This window comes from Aspergillus stella-maris, assembly GCF_047715825.1.
Source record: "Aspergillus stella-maris strain CBS 113639 unplaced genomic scaffold BDV14scaffold_72, whole genome shotgun sequence".
Lineage (NCBI taxonomy): Eukaryota > Fungi > Ascomycota > Eurotiomycetes > Eurotiales > Aspergillaceae > Aspergillus > Aspergillus stella-maris.
Genome location: NW_027396866.1, coordinates 157,547 through 172,990, shown reverse-complemented (window position 1 = coordinate 172,990; position 15,444 = coordinate 157,547). Strand labels below are relative to the sequence as shown.

At 52.1% G+C, this 15,444-nt stretch overlaps 3 protein-coding genes across 3 annotated transcripts; all 3 read right to left on the bottom strand.

The window, feature by feature from the left end:
* Window positions 1–1,570: 1,570 nt before the first annotated feature.
* Window positions 1,571–5,938, bottom strand: BDV14DRAFT_204314 (uncharacterized protein; the record flags this gene model as incomplete). Its single annotated transcript, XM_073774503.1, has 1 exon — window positions 1,571–5,938. One exon carries the CDS (start codon window positions 5,936–5,938, stop codon window positions 1,571–1,573), a length of 4,368 nt encoding a protein of 1,455 aa, XP_073623881.1.
* Window positions 5,939–6,101: 163 nt separating this feature from the next.
* On the bottom strand, window positions 6,102–6,858 carry BDV14DRAFT_181674 (uncharacterized protein). Its single transcript, XM_073770097.1, has one exon. It carries the CDS (start codon window positions 6,635–6,637, stop codon window positions 6,314–6,316), a length of 324 nt encoding a protein of 107 aa, XP_073623880.1. The 5' UTR covers window positions 6,638–6,858; the 3' UTR covers window positions 6,102–6,313.
* Window positions 6,859–7,259: 401 nt separating this feature from the next.
* BDV14DRAFT_136012 (putative HLH transcription factor (Hpa3)) lies at window positions 7,260–9,231 on the bottom strand. Its single transcript, XM_073766232.1, has 4 exons — window positions 8,909–9,231; window positions 8,153–8,854; window positions 7,865–8,101; window positions 7,260–7,813 (listed from the first exon to the last, which is right to left on the bottom strand). Exons 1-4 carry the CDS (start codon window positions 9,105–9,107, stop codon window positions 7,494–7,496), a joined length of 1,458 nt encoding a protein of 485 aa, XP_073623879.1. The 5' UTR covers window positions 9,108–9,231; the 3' UTR covers window positions 7,260–7,493.
* Between the last annotated feature and the right edge of the window lie 6,213 nt (window positions 9,232–15,444).

The following is a 15,444-nucleotide window of genomic DNA, read 5'->3' as shown; positions in this document are numbered from 1 at the left end:
GGTTGCGAATGGCTTCAAGTTGTAGAGCATAGGCGAAAGGTGGGGCGGCGGTCGGATGACTGGTGGCGGTCGGATGACTGGTGAAATACGTTACTTTAATTGATTAGAAGCCTAAGGCAACTACTAGGCTAGATGTGATCTAACAAAGGCTTCGTATAGCCAGTGCAATACAACGGCGGAGCTGATTGACCACACATTCACAAACGGTCGCCTGGGAAGGATAATGGACATTCAATAGCTGGAACAAAAATACAATTTTTGCCTAATGCGTGCAGCCTCCATCTCCTGGACGAGGTGGCTGAGAACAGTGAGCTAACACAAGACGCCAAAGTAAAAATTATGCTGGTTTGAGTGCTAAAACAGATCTTACACGCAGAGTGTTCCAGCGGACCCTAAGAACAGGTGGGAAAAGATGAGACGTCCAGAGCAAGCAAAATACAAAGATTTAACATTATTTGCCTCTAGGTTTCGGACATGTCGCTGGTCGGGCTTTAAACTTGGAGTTTCTCGACCAACGCCCTTGGAGTGATTTCCAATCCCTTCCAGCAAATCTCCAACCAAATTCCTCCTTAATCCCTTCCCATGTAGGCTTTCTGTGCACCAATTCATGGAGAAACTTGTCTTTGGTTTTAGCATAAGGACGAATCCGTTGGCGGCTTGGGAACAAACGAGAAGCTTCTGCTCTGGTCCTTGCCCTTGTTCGAGGGCCGCTGCCTGCGGCAAGTTTAGCGTGCCCCAACAAGATTCGCGTGGGCCTTTTTTGACTGTGATGCTTTAACCGAGAGACAGATGGGCTATACAAGGTAGTCTTAATCACAGGCTGGGGCCCTTGGTATTTAGAGAAAGGAATCTGTGGATCTTCAACCAGCTGGCGGGAAGCGATTGGGGCCTTTGGTTCTAAAATATTGGACAAGACACCCTTGCTTCCATCAGAGAGATTCTTTGTAGGGCCAATCTTACCATTTTGGCTATTATCGGCATCACCGGGATGGACATCGCAGGACAGACCGATCCCACGTGGTTGGGATGTAGTTGAACTTGCTCCGTCAAGGCCAGACCTGTTATCCATACTTTGGAAGGCCACTAAAGCTTCACAGCTCCTACCCTTGCTGTTGCTCCGTATCCATGAGAATAATTTAACCAGATGGGGTGGTTTGAAGTCGTTGCTGTCGTCACTGTTGCTTGCCTTGTCATGGTTATTTTCGAGCCTGCAGTCTGGGGGCTTATGACGACAGTGCTGGGCGCTGCTGACCTTCCACCAGTCCATATGCGAAGTGCCATCTACTCGGGTAAACTGTATGCAAACCAGTTTCAGTAAGTAAGAGTATTCATGTGATGAAAATTAACAGATGAAAAACCCCAAAATACAATGCTCGCTTGCTGCTCTATATTAAGATTACTTTTATACAAGCCACCCATGCAGTGCCGTATACATCAAACATCAAACATCAAACATCAAACATCGACACCAACACCAACAATGCAATGCAACCCCAAACATGCCATGCATCATACATCTTTCAAACATCTCCTCCATTATCCATCTTCCTCCCATCCCTGATGACATGAATCAAACAGCTTCAACCCAATTAACCCACTCACACCCACAACCACCAGACCCCCCATCATACCCTCCCTCATCCCCCTTCCCATCCTCACCATCCGTCCCATTCCCCATCGCACCCTCCGACCCAGAATTAAACAATCCCGGCGCAGAATTAACCAATGTCCCGCCGAACCCTCGATCCTCCATCTGCAATTTCACCTCCGTGCCATTAATATGGCTACCTTCTTCCATACCGTAGCAGTAAACGGTCTTCTTGGCGGCGTCGCCGCCGTGCCGGTCGAGGCTTATGGTGACGGGGTACGGGAAGGAGCCGGGGGAGACGAAGTCGAGGGCTGAGGAGGTTGAGTTTGTCATTGTTGTGGAAGTGGAGTTGCCAGCGGAGCGAGTGGTTGTTGAGTTGGTGTTGGAGGTGGAAGTGCCGGTCGTCGTCCCGTTGTTGCGGTCCAGGAGTCTTCGGCCTAGTTTATCTCCCTTTGTCCAGATCTTAACCAGGAACCGCGTTTCGGACCATGTACATCGCACACGGGCGTCTTTCTTCGTTGAACCCCCATTTATATCGGATTTAGCATTCTCGCCGCTATCTGTTAAGGTTGCATCAGAGGACAAGAAGATTGACTTGTCGAAGTAGGTGTAGAACCCGTAATGTTCGGTGTCCTCGCCGCGGTTGTATAGTCTCACGGGTTGGGAGGAAGGTAAGGGATGCAAGACTGCAGGCGCAGCTGTACCGTCTGAGTCGACCGGAGGCGAAGGGATCAGCCTATCAAGATCTGGAAAAGCTGTTGTGTTTGATTTGGAGTCGGAATCGGAATCGGACGAGCCGTTGTCTCTCTTATGCAGATCGGAAGACGAGGAGAGATGCTGCGTCGAGAGAAAAGTGATATAAAACGGCGTTTCCTCGCCCTCGTACGGAACCGTGATCTTATCTGTTGTCTTCCCCAGAAAGGCTTGCTCCTTTTCACTAGACGGTTCAGGACTCGGATTATATAGCTGGTTGACACTTCTCGCAAACAAGCTCCTCGTATCCAAAGCCTTAGCGTCAGTCTCGTTCGCCAACGCCGTCGAATGGTTATAAGTCCCATTCTGGAACCGAATTTCAACACGAAAGTTCGGACGATTCGCAGCGTACGGCTCATTGGCATCTTGCTGCTCTTTCGACAACGCACAGCTCCAGAGACTCGTTGGCTTAATACATTCCGATTCCGCTTTTTGGTTCTCGGGTCCCGCGATGGTCGATATACCCGTCGGCATGGGCGGGTACCCCGTGAGATTAAGCCATTGGCTTTGTACCGGTGTTCCATCGCCCTTTCTTGTCAAGAATACAGCGAGGAGGATAGCACCGACAACAATGGCGACGAAAAACAGACAGATGACGGCGTACCGTCGCCGGCGAAGTCTCCCTTCCCGGCCTGACCGACCAAAGCAGCCCTTGTTACTGAACGGCCCACGGCCTCGCCAGAATCCACCTGCTTTGCGGGCTACATTGTCTTCGGCTTCGTACCGGCGGCGTCGGGCTTCAATGCGCGTTTGTGTGCCGTATGGATGGTCGAGGTCCTCGCGGGTTATGGGGGCGGCACGGATACGTGCTGGGAGGGGCTGACATCCTACGTAGCCGGTGCTGTGGCTGTTGTCAGCATCGTTGTGCGGTGTATAGGCTGGTGCTGGTCCAGTGGGCATGCTCATGTTCGACATGCGGATTGCGCCGTGGTCTGTGAGTGATTGTAGGCTTTCCGGGGAGCGAGGGTAGGGTGAGTAGGTCTGCGCTCCGTAATTTGGCGGCGGCGTTTGCTTGGGAGAGGGCATTGCGATGGGCGCGGGGACGGCGCGGGTCCGTTGTTGTCGTTGTGGTTCTGGAGTGGGTGTTTGGGATGGTTCGAATGGGTTGTGTGAGACCGCGGCGCCACGAGGTTGTTCAAAGTATTCAGGATTGCTGAAGGGGTTTGGTGAGGGCTCTGGGCCCCTGGATGCCTCGAACGGACCGGGTGCGTCAACTGCCATGGGAGGTGCAGGAGCTGCAGGCTGGTATGGCGCTTCATAGTGATAGTTTGCTGGAGGAGGAGCTGCTGGAGCTGCTGGAGCTTCAATGTGGATGCTTGCTGGGGGAGGAGCCTCGACATGGATATTGTTAGGTGCAGGTTGTATAGGAGAAGGATAACCCCTCGGCTGCTCAAGGAACGGGTTCGTGGACGGGCCTGGAGATGGTGGTCCCCTGACATCTCCAGGTGAATCAAGCCTAGGGCTTTCCCTAGCCCTCTCACTCGGCGCCACTCGCGAGCCAGCCAACGAAGCAGATAGCCTGTTACTCTCATCCGAAGGGCTAGAGTTGATTGACGTGATCCCAGATGCTGCCGGTGACTCCAGATTATCTGAGCGAGGCATATCGTCAACATCGATTAGGAGATTTTTGTTTCCTTCCTCAGCACCTTCAAGCGAACGGTCGCCATCACCATCGCCATCAACATCACCCTCCGCAACCATCGCAGCAACCTTATCCTCCGGTGTGATAGAGCAAATATGTCCCTCACACTCAAAGTACGGCCGTCCACTAAACAGCTCATGTGCACAAGCCTGGTAGTACTCCGCCGCAGCACCTTGGATCCTCTGCCCCGAGAACATCATAGAAACACCTCGATCCGCGCCCTCGAGGCTTCCACACTCTGACATCCCACGGGCCTGTCCCTGTCCCTGCTCATCAATACTCCAGTCAAAGTCCGCAAAGGGATTTGTCCCGTTCATGCTCCTTTGCCAACTCGATATCCTCCGTGTCGCCTCAGGCGTATCAGGTGAGAAATAGGACCTTTCAACTCCTCTCTCCTTCTCATTCTCCTTTTCATCCCACTTCTCTTTCTCCTCCCACCAATCGTCCGTCAAGCCTGTTGAGCTGGTCTCGATGGTGGGTAGGGCGGGTCGAGTCTTGGTTGTTGTAGGCGTCTTAGGGCTAAGCAGTGAAGTGGCGCTTAGTAACGGCGAGAGCAAGTAATTCCACCAGCCCTGTGATTGGCGCGCGTTCAGCGCTGCCGCTGTATTGATCGTGAGACGGTCAGAGGGCTTGCTGTGGACTTTCTCTGAGTCTGTTGAGTTTGAGCGGGGTCGACCTCTGGGCTTTTCGTCGAGCTGGTCAACTTTCTCGGGGTTGACGACGCTGGCGGACATGGAGCGGCGTTTGCGGACTGCACTTGTTTCCACTATGCCTGCACGGGCACTTGTTGCTGAGCTGTTGTTGCCAGTGGAATACATTGCTGGAAGGGCTGGGACGGGAGGAGCATCCTCTGGACTGTGACCCAGGTGCGGTGACGGTTGCGAGTATACGCTTGATGCAGCTCTTGGGCGGCGAGTATGCGTATGTGTATCTTCCGGACTGAGATGATCATGGCCATGGCCCCAGAAGCCTTCGCCGTCTTCTTTTGCGGGAGTAACTATGATTGACGGTGTTAACGGGGTGAACTGTGTCCCTGCACTGTCCAGCTCTTTCTGCTTGTCGTCATCATTGTCGATCAGTTCCGGGGAGTCATATGGCACTGAGAATCCAATCATTATCGGTCGATCTGTCGGCGAGATTCCATCAATCCCATCACCGACTTTCCGCTTTGCACCTCTAGCGCTTGAGGCGTCGAGTAATGAGTCTCGTTTCCTGCTTTCTGAGAAGTCCGAGGAATCGTCGGCTAATCTTTGGAATCCGCGTGTATCGCCTTTCGTTTTTTTGGCGTCGCCCTTCTTGAGAATGCCCTTGAGCTTCGCAGCCGTCCGCTCCTCCTCTCGCGCTTTCGAAAGAACCTTGAGATCGTTCAGATCAACAAAAGCATTGGCCGTCTCTTTCCGCGGTTGTCGCTGCGACTGCGATGTCGATCCGGGAATATCCAGGTTCAACCCAACCGGTCGTCTCGAGCTACCTTCCTTAGAATCGGTACTTGTCATCGTCGTAGTCGCGCTCGTAATATAAGTCTGAGGCTTGCCCACCGCAACACTATGCTCAACAACCTGAACTTCCTCAGCCGTACGCCCGCCAATGTACGGATTTCGACTCGCATTGTGACCCTTGCCCGACACCTTCGCCAAAAAATCAAACGGTCTATTCCGCTCCACATAACTGTCCCTCTCACCAGTTCTTTCCCTCTCCTCCTCAGACGAAGTCGGACTCGCAATCTCATCTGTTATCGGCGACGAAAGCGGGAATTTGGGGACGCGGGGGATAGTGAGTTGCGCGCGTGATGGCGCTCGCGAGTTGCCCGAACCAAGCGGCATTCTGCGGTTGAGCCGCCGAAGCTGGATGCTCTGGGGTTGGCGCTGAGTGGTGCTCTGGGTTTGGGTGGTGCTCTTGCGCTTGCTCTTGCGCCTATTCTTGTTCTTATTCTTGTTTTTGCGTCTGCTGAACATGGTGAAGTGATTAGTATGTGTTAGTCAAATAGGTATCAAATGAGAACAAAATAAGAAGATCGACAGAATCAAGATGAAATCGATCGACAGGCACAGGAGAAGAAAAGACTTACCTAGACCCAAGTCAAAGGCGAGAGTCTGTTCAAGACGCAACAAAAGACGATCCGATCTAGACTCAATCCTCTGCAAGTGACAACCCAACACCAACTGAGAACGGACCCTGAAACGATCCGAGCTTCTAAGTATACCGATGACGAAACACTCAACGCTGCAGCTTGAAAAGAGCAAGAGGGGTGAACAAAGGGCTGATCGGTCAAGGGAATGAATGTGTTGAAAGAGGTGGAACAATGCCAACCATGAAACGGCGTAACCCTCCTATACCAAAGCTAAATCCAGGAACAAGCCCAATCCCAACAAGCTCAGGCCCGAGCGCACACCGACAAGAAACCCAGCTATTATCATTCGGGTTTGAGGCGCTGAGCCATGGGTGCAAGTACTACTGAGGCTGGACAGGAGGTGTGAGGTTGTATAAGCGAAGGAGTAGAAGTAGAAATAAAAGAAAAGCGCTTCCAGAGCTGCACGCAAGAATGCAGAATGCAAGAGGATGAAAGCAACACAGACGAAAATCAAAATCCGAGAGAAATCGAATCCATGAGGAGAACAGCAGCACGCGACGGTTTTGTTGACGCCGGCATTCATCTTCAGGCTGGCAGTGGCAGCTTGGAGCTGCAGGTCAAGCACCAAGGTATGGTCTCGACCTCTCCCGCGGCTGCATCCATCTGCAGAATCAAATCTCCGGAAACAACGATCCCTGAAGACAGGTTATTCTCAGCGCGATCATTGGATGTGTAATGTAGATGGGAGGTGCTGGGACTGTGGATGGAGGAGGGGATTGGCTAAGGGGAAGAGTGTAAGCGCCGAGGTTGAGGGAAGTCCTATTTTTGTTCCTGGCGGTTTGATTGGCCACTGCTGCGTTTCAAAGTCAATACGATTGTCGCTGCACTACCTATACGAGCTCTGTAGCTTGACTAGGTACTCATGGGTATCTGAAGATTCTATTCCTGTTGCTGATAATTTTGGATCTTAAGGGCGCCTACCCAAACCACAAAGCCACAAAAGCACTCCAGCCTGAACGCCGCGATCCCTTCCATTCTGCTGCAAATAACCAACCAGCCCAGAACATCTTTTTGTTGAAACTCCAGAATCACTCCTCCTGTACATCCAGTTCCACGGCATTCCTTCACAAATGGAAAAAGTACACTAGGACGCTGAGTCCTTGACTGACCACGAGGAGCTAGTTATGTAAGGTATATAGTAACAGTCGTCGCCTTCGTCATTCAGGTCCTCACCTTGGAATCTGATTGAAGGGAGGAGAAACAGATGTCGGTTCTTGAAAAGAAAAGGTCCACCCATTGAGTTGTACAGAGAAACATAGTGGAAAAAGAAATGGTATCCTTGTCATAACTGAAGAACAATAACGGTAAGTCGATGGTACATACGTTTCGAATAGAATGGCACTAGCACTTCCAGCTGCAAGCTGCTGCAGCTACTGCAGCTACCGGCGGTCGTCAGTGTATTGCACGCCTTGCATGGGCGCCATCGATCCATTCATAAGGGGGGGTAAAGTCCGCGGCTGCTCGTGCCCCATTCCCGGCCCGGCATTGTAGCCCGAGAACATTGGCGGATGAGCTGAGTGGGCTTGGCCATTGGTTGGTGGTATCGCATGGTGTTCAAAAATAGATGACGGTCGATGCTGGCCATTCGGTTGCTGTTGTTCAAGCTGGTGCCGCATTTCCTCAAGCTCCTGGCGAAGCAAATCGTTTTCTCGGCGCGTACCTTGAACCGACTTCTCCAATTGCGCAATGTATTCAATTGCTGTCAAGTCGTCAGCCGTTATTCATTTTGAGGGAATCCACTTGAACATACCTCTCGTGAGAGTCTCCCATTTGCTAGACTTGTTGGTCTGGCCTTGTGGGAGACGGAGACGCAAAGACTCAAAGCAATCTTTCATCTCACTACGCCGCTTTCGTTCCGCCAGTTTATGCGTGACTCTGAGCTCGGGTGTCCTGCTATAGGGGGTATTGCCGGCATGCATATCCTGCTCGACCACCCCACGGAGCTGTTTGTTCTGCATGGTGTGATGGTGCACGTTTGCAGTGAGTTCTATGACCAGTTAGCTCTTATTCTTACATAAAGCAGATAAAACAAGCACACCATGTTGACCGTGAGGGAGTCGCGTTTCCGAGTAAGCGCTGTTCAAGGATTCCGTGGCACTGGGCTTGCGGGAGAAGGAAGACCTGTCGAAAGAGTCTGATCGCGTCGAGACGTCTGGATCGGGAAAGGCATAGGCTAGACCGGCGGTAGGTGCCTCCGCGTTGTAGATTTCAGATCGAGGATTCGACGAGATTGCAGGTGCAGTGCGGCCAGCCGCGAACCCGCGATTTTCTCCCCGGGAGGACATTGGTGACAACGGCGACGCCGCCGAATAGCGAGGACCTCGGCACGATTGATCTGGCATCCGCTCCCTCTGCAAGCTCGCCGCGAGCGACGTTGAAGAGACATTCGTGCTATGGTATGGAGAGACCGGATTAAGCGCCAAAGAACTAAGTCCCTGGTTCATCCTGCTATCAACACTGCTCCGTCGCGATTCCACGGGTTCTGCGACACTGCTCCGGTGCGAAGGAGTTTCGTAGTTCTGGTTGAGGGATGGTAACGCGGAGGCTGGGTGTGAGGAGGGAAAGTTGGGCGACGGTTGTGCTCCTGCTGAAGGAGGCGTCGTCGTGTGCGAATGGTCGGCGGAGTATGGAGATCGGTCGGAAACGTAGGAAACGCGTTGAGGCGAGGGTTGGGAAGTGAGGTAGGAGATAGAAGTCTGGTTCCCGGTGCCGTTTGTTGCTGTTGAATAGGTGGAGGATCCTTACTAGTCAGTAACACAAGGGTCGATATGCAGGTTTTCGGGCGGAGTCTCACTTGTACTTTGGGGCATTGACCAATTCCCCGAGTCACGCTCGATTGTGTTCAAAGAGGCGTTGCCCGGTGACTTCTCCGCTGGGCCAGAGTTGTGGCCAATGCCAGCAGTTAGAGTAGTTATCGATGGGAGGGTTTGCGAAGACCCCGTGGTCGCAGGATACTGCGGCCCCCATTGCTGGTTATTCATGTTCGGGTTCATGGTAAAGGTAGGTAGATAAATGAGCGTCTCGATTTAAAGATGAAAGGTCGAAAGAATCCAGCCGGATCGTTTATTTCATGTTCCGAGCGGGCAGCGGCGAGGTTTGGGGTCGTCGTGTCGATTCCGTTTTGTCGCAAAACCGTACTTTCGTCAAGGCGTAATAATCGTCAAGGTAGCGGCCACGTGGGTAATTTGAAGAAACGCAAAATCCATATAAATGCGAAAACAAACCCCGTCACTCGTCAACGATGGAATTGCAATTCCTCTTCGAGTCTGTGTCCCAATCTGTTATGCGCCTGTCGAGTGATCCCTTCCTCCCGACCTCGGAGGTTAACGATGACGGGCGGCGAAATGGGTCGGCGAACACAAACGGAGACACGAGGATCCGAAGCAAGGGTCGCGAGGATAGTCAGGTCCGGTGGAAAGAAGCAGAGTCTGCCAGGAAGGAAGGAAGGAAGCGTGGATGGAAAGAACGGTCGTGGAAGGTCGTCGTCAAACGGAGAGGGCGAGGAGCAGGAAAGAATTCGACAGGTCAAACGGTGCTAAGCTGACTAGCAGACGGAGAGAGCGAAAGAGAGAGAGAAGAGAGAGAAAGAAGGTGGGGGAATCGGGAATCTGAATGAATCGAGTCCAGGCAGGAGTTAGACACTTAGCACGGATATGAATAGTAGTAGAAAAGAAATGAGACTAGGGATCATCTTGAGATCTTGGGCGGGCTGGTAGTTTGCAGAGAGCGGGTCGCTTACCTTTAGTGCAAACGTTTCGGGGGAAGAACGTGGCACGAGATCTAGAAGGACGAACAATTGGGCAGGGGGAACTGTTAGGGCAAAGACTCCGAAAGACCAGCTGGGCTGAGGCTGCGGGGGTGCGATGGATGGAAATGAGTGGTCAGGACGGTAGCCAGAGTAAAGGACGGCAGAGAGTAGGAGACTAGGAGGACGATGAACAGAGCGTGGGAGTAGTGCGAGCAGTGGAAATTGCAGAGTCGCACTGGCCAGTGGTGACGGTCGTGACAAATACCGTTCTGGGCTTTCGGGCCCGGGGCTTGAAGAAGTTTGGCACGAGGCTGCTAGCGTTGGGTTATGAAGATTTGGTTAGGAAGATTTGCAGTTATGAAGATAATTCTTATGGACTGAGTCACTGTCAGCTAGCTCTAAGGTAAGAAGGCTGGTAATAGGTGTAATAAGTAGAATGGTCAAGCCAGGGTCAAGGGCGGAGTCACCTTTCTTTTTCCTCTTTGACTGGAATTATTCGGCTCTGCGTTTAATTCCTTTTTTTTAGATGCTGACCTCCGAAATGAATCTGATGCAGTGGCTGCTGCTTCAATTTATGTCTCCCTCAGCCACGTTACAGTTCAGAGTCCAGAACTCCAATAGGTTGCTTGATCGCTCTCCGTGAGTTCATCTTCTAGCTAGCCAACTTACAAGAGAATTCCTCTCTTCTTATAAAGAATCCCTATCGAATGAAATTGGAAGGCAGGTTGAGTAACACGACCAGAGAAGAATCTCACCAATTCTGTCGCCCAGCACGTTTACGGCAAGATACACCACATTTTGAGCACACAGGAAAGCTGATAGATAGTCCTTGGCGTGTCCGCCCTGCCTCGTGGAAAGGGATCGTGGATTCGTGTCTGTTTCCTAGTTGAGCTTGTGGCCGACCATGAACGTCGTGACCATACTGTTGCGCCTGCCTCCATGTTCCGTAGCCGTATAACGAACCTAACATTGCAACGCGTACTGCTACCACATTTCAAGGACTACAGTTCCGCTTGGGCCAGGTTTTCCAGTCCACTCGTCCAAGCTAAGGATTGACCGGCAAAAAGCACTAGCCAAGCATCGAGGTCACTTGCGCTACTGCAGACCGAAAATAACGGGAAGAATTCGACAGCCCACTTCCACGAGGCAGATTTTCTGGGGTGGAATTTGGGCTCGTGTCCAGCCGCTGCCAGTGGTGCCTCGACTCGCTCCAAACTATGGGACTATGGAGCTCTCTCACTGCCGCCTGCCAGTCGAGTCGCAGAGAAGTAGCAAGGATAACCCGGTTCCCTGATCACCGCAAATGCCAGGCACCAGAATTCGTGATTTTGGGTGACGATTGGGCTCGCCACGGAGTCCAAATGGGAGCAAATCAACGGACAAAGAATGTGAGCCAGCTTTTAAGAACGGCCTTGGTCTTTATTCAAAGTAGTACTGTAGCAGAATACTCCGTAATCCCGTGGAATTCGGGATTTTTTGCGCCGAGCGTCATCCGTCTCGTGGGTTGGCCCGTAATCTTCACAGCTAGGCAGGAGCTTTGCCCCGTAGGGCACGGATTTCCTGACCCCAAGCTCCTTAGCATAGAGGAGTGTGGGACGAGCCGTTGAGCAAAGGTCATCAGATAGAGCATCTTGATCACATCGACAGAGGAAGTGAGTTGAGGAGCCTTGCCGGACTTGGGTAATCGTGGGCTCCTGGTTTAGGCAATTTGGACGCAGATCTGCCAAGGGAAGCTCGCAGCCTCGCATCATCCGTGGCAGGGACAGGGACAGGGCTGCCATGCTCAGCGCTGACAAGACTGCCTGCATCCTTCAAGCCACACTCCACACCCATCTGGATGCAGCATGTGGGTGCGAGCGGGAAGACCTATGACGCTGGAGGAGACAAGGGCGAATGCTACTCTGAGGCAGATCCTTGTTCTCTCTCGTGCAACATGCGACCAGATGATTTGGCCTCTTTGAATAGCGCTGGAATCCAATCCTAGCTAGCGCAATGTACGAACTAGCATCGGGCGTCGGGCTGACCCGCTTCCTGCCCCTCAGTCTGCTTTCCAGAATATATAGTTTAGATAGCAGTTAGTCGAAAGTACCTAGAATGGGTCAAGACTAAGCAGACCAGGGTCATCTTAGTCATAGCAGGTGTCGCCTATTTAGGGAGGTGCAACGAGTGGAACGTTCACCCGAGCTGAGTTTGACTTGAAGATAGATGAACCAGTCTGGACTCTGGATTTTGGAGGTTTGGAGATGGAGATGAAGATGGAGATTGGACCGGCGGAAAGTGGGACTCTAGGAGGATCGGGGCGATCCAAGGAGGGAAAGCACAAGCCAGTTCAAGGCTCCCAGCAAGATAGACATAGAAAGGCCAGTGTTTGCACAGGGATGGCAAGCCAAATCTGAAGAAGCGCAACCGTGGTGGAGATGAGGGGAAGAAGGCACGTACAACTTCTCAGCATAAGCAACCGGAGGTTCATGCATTCTGGAACGCCAGGGATAGCCTGATTACCATCACGTTGCAGCCGCCGAGCGCTAACACTAACCGTAACATGGCTCCAGCGGGACGCATGTGTTCGTCGGTCGTAGTAGACTTGAGCATGGCAAAACTGCACCCTTGGATGGCCAAATACTGGTACGCCGGTACACTCGCATGGCCGCGACTCGAAGGATCATGGACCTTGATCTCCGTTGTTTAGCCTATTCGACGACCGACATCATCGACTTGAAGCTCATGGCCAGTGGCCACGCTCGACCGGCAGGATCTCGATATAGTCAGTCGTAGGCTACATTCACGTGGCTAGGCTGGGCGATCGGCTCCAGGGGTTCAGCAAGAAGTCCCAAGGGATGCGAACTGCCATTCACTTCGTCAGCCACGTAATCGGGTAACGGCGTCGCTGCGGCATGGCCTCCTTGCAGGTGCAGGTAAGACAGTCCAAAGTGGCCACTGGACAGCTGAAGAAGGGCCGATCAGTTCGCATTCCGCCGTTATCCATCAATAGCAGAGTGGAGGCCATGCTGGGTCCATCGCGATTGCCGCGGGAGGTGCGGCGCGACCGAGTGGGATTTCTGAGAGTACTCTTGCTGCTACGTAGGTACAGAGTTTGACTGTAAAGTGACAATCTCTAACGATCAGCGCACTGATTAAGCTGGTCGCAGCGACACATGGCAGTGCGGCATCCATGGAAGGAGGGTGGAATGATCGCCACTAACTGGCAAGGGACTGTGCACTTTGCATTCACACTTTCAAGGGTTGATGCTTGTTCATCGTTGCGCTGTCTGACTGACGGTCGATGATCGAAGCAGAGGCTTCCCTTGCTTATCGACTTCCCATTGCTTATGCCCACAACATTCTCTTATCCCCACTGGCTCTCGCTCTCATGCCCCCGCCCTTTGGAATGTGACCCAAATCCTAGGGAGGTCGGGATGCTTCCTTTCCCGGATATCACCCTTGATGTCTAAGATTCTTTACAGTCCTCGATGGCTCGCACCTCATGACTTGTCAAGGATCTATCTGCCCTTGACGCAATCTGTCTCATCCGCGACTCGTGCTTGTCGATCGCATACGGAGAGGACTTGTTCTTGCTTGCCTTCTTGTTGGAGTAGAATGCTACGAGTCAGGCTCAGCGTTATGCTAGGCTCATCTGTCGAGTCATAACAAAGAACAATTAAGGTTCGAAGATCACTGATGGAATCGCAAGATAGAGATGGGGATCATGGTCCCATGACATTTGCTGATTGCTCATGTCTTTCATTATTCTTCCTGCCCTGCCGATTACGGTCTGATCGCAATCAGCAATCAATCAAGCTTCCTTTGCCTTCTTGCCTTCAGTCGCCAAGTGCGACGGCTAGTTTGCTCACCCACAATGTCTCCAATAATTCAGCCACCGGACAAGGACCAGGACATAGGCCTTGGTTAGCGTAACTCCGCGTTTGCCTCCCTCGAGAATATTAAATCCGACGGAAGTCTTCTGTAACTGTCATTTGTGGCCCAGACGCCACAGCATGGGACTGAGGTGACACGACTCGCAAGGCATGGCAAACCAACAATCTCCACTCTCGCTCTCTCATTATTCCAACGCCATTGAATCGTGCATCTATAGTCTCGACGATCAAGTTCTGTTTCCCTCCCGCCGCGTGTTTGATTGCCTCAAATTTGAGCCTGCGGCCAATCTTCGGCTGCCGCCAGAAAATCCTCGAAATGCAAGAGTCTGATTTTGCCAAATCCTGACTGACAGTTCAGAAAACGAAGACCAGTTCTGCTTCTCGGAGAAGAACACTCGCCAAACAGCGGCCACGCAACACCCGCTTACTGTGTGTTGTGAGAGCAGCAATGCCATGGCAAGCAGCCAATAAGCGAGGGTAAATGCACGCAGTTCAATTCACAACTGCCTTCGTCCTTCCTTTCCAGGGGATTTTCGAAAGAAATTGACGAATCACTGTGCTCGTCGTTTCTTTTCCCGCTCTGCATGGGAGTGGATAAGTTCTGGCCGTGTGGTACAGAGTACCGTGTCACTACCATAACGAGGCCGATGTCATACAGCCACAATTTTCCCGCAGGGTACATCATGCATACATTCATACATAGTCGGTCGCATGCACTGCAGCGGTGTGACGGGGCCCGGGAACAGCCCTGTCCATGTCGAACTCTATCTACGATGAGTAGAGTCGGACTGAGAATTGCTCAAATGCATCCGCACTCCGGATCGAAATGCTGCCGAAGAACCGAGTAAGACTGACTGACGGCGAACGCTGCATCAGGCGAGGCTTATGGCGAGCCAAGAATGGCGGGGGCAGTGAGGTTGGACAGGTTCTTCGGAGTCTCTGAGCGGAGATAGTCTCGCAGCGTCGACAGCAAAGCCTCTCGAGCAAGGATTGTTCATTATTGACTTTTCTGATGTCTTCCATCGAGACTATACATAGATCAAGCCGCGGCTCGCTTCCTCTAACCCGGGCTCAACGCAGCCCATTGCGTGGCTTCACCCGGACGCGGATGCCTACAGGAGGCAGTTACACAGCAATATCCCGGCATTTGGCCCAGTTCCGCCTCGGATTACTTCGCCATTGCCAGCGGACCCAGTTCGATTTAGAACACAAGTGATCCGAGCTCAAGCTGGAGCTATCTATCTAGAGGGTGGATGATGCAGGCTTAAGCCTAGAACGACAGTTGGCCAAATGCCTGAGCTCTGAGCCCTGGACGCTGCCCAAGATCTGTAGTCTGTACCCTTATCTACCCCGTATACGCATACGCAAGTCATGAAGCTACCTGTATACAATCCCGGCATAATGAACAAACAATCACTTCAAAAGCTGAAGAAACCCCAAGCTTCGGGCCCTAGATATTTCCCCCAATACCAGTGCTTGGAACTGCCAATACTTCTTTCTTAACATCCAAAGGGAAGCTTAGGTTGCATTGTACCTGTACCCCCGCCTACCTGTACCCCCGCCAGCCACGCAAACGCGAATGCAATCGCAATTGCAATTCCGATCTGATAGATCAACTTTGCCCTGAAATCTTCTCAATGTTGAAAGAAAGTTGAGGAGAAAATCTTACTTGAGGTATCTAGACAGGACGGCGGAGCATTTGCCGAT

Coding starts and splice junctions, on each gene's coding strand:
- BDV14DRAFT_181674 (XM_073770097.1), bottom strand. CDS start 6,637: ATGAATGCCGGCGTCAACAAAACCGTCGCGTGCTGCTGTTCTCCTCAT.
- BDV14DRAFT_136012 (XM_073766232.1), bottom strand. CDS start 9,107: ATGAACCCGAACATGAATAACCAGCAATGGGGGCCGCAGTATCCTGCG. Junction 8,855..8,908: donor GTCAATGCCCCAAAGTACAA/GTGAGACTCCGC, acceptor CTGACTAGTAAG/GATCCTCCACCTATTCAACA. Junction 7,814..7,864: donor ATGGGAGACTCTCACGAGAG/GTATGTTCAAGT, acceptor ACGACTTGACAG/CAATTGAATACATTGCGCAA.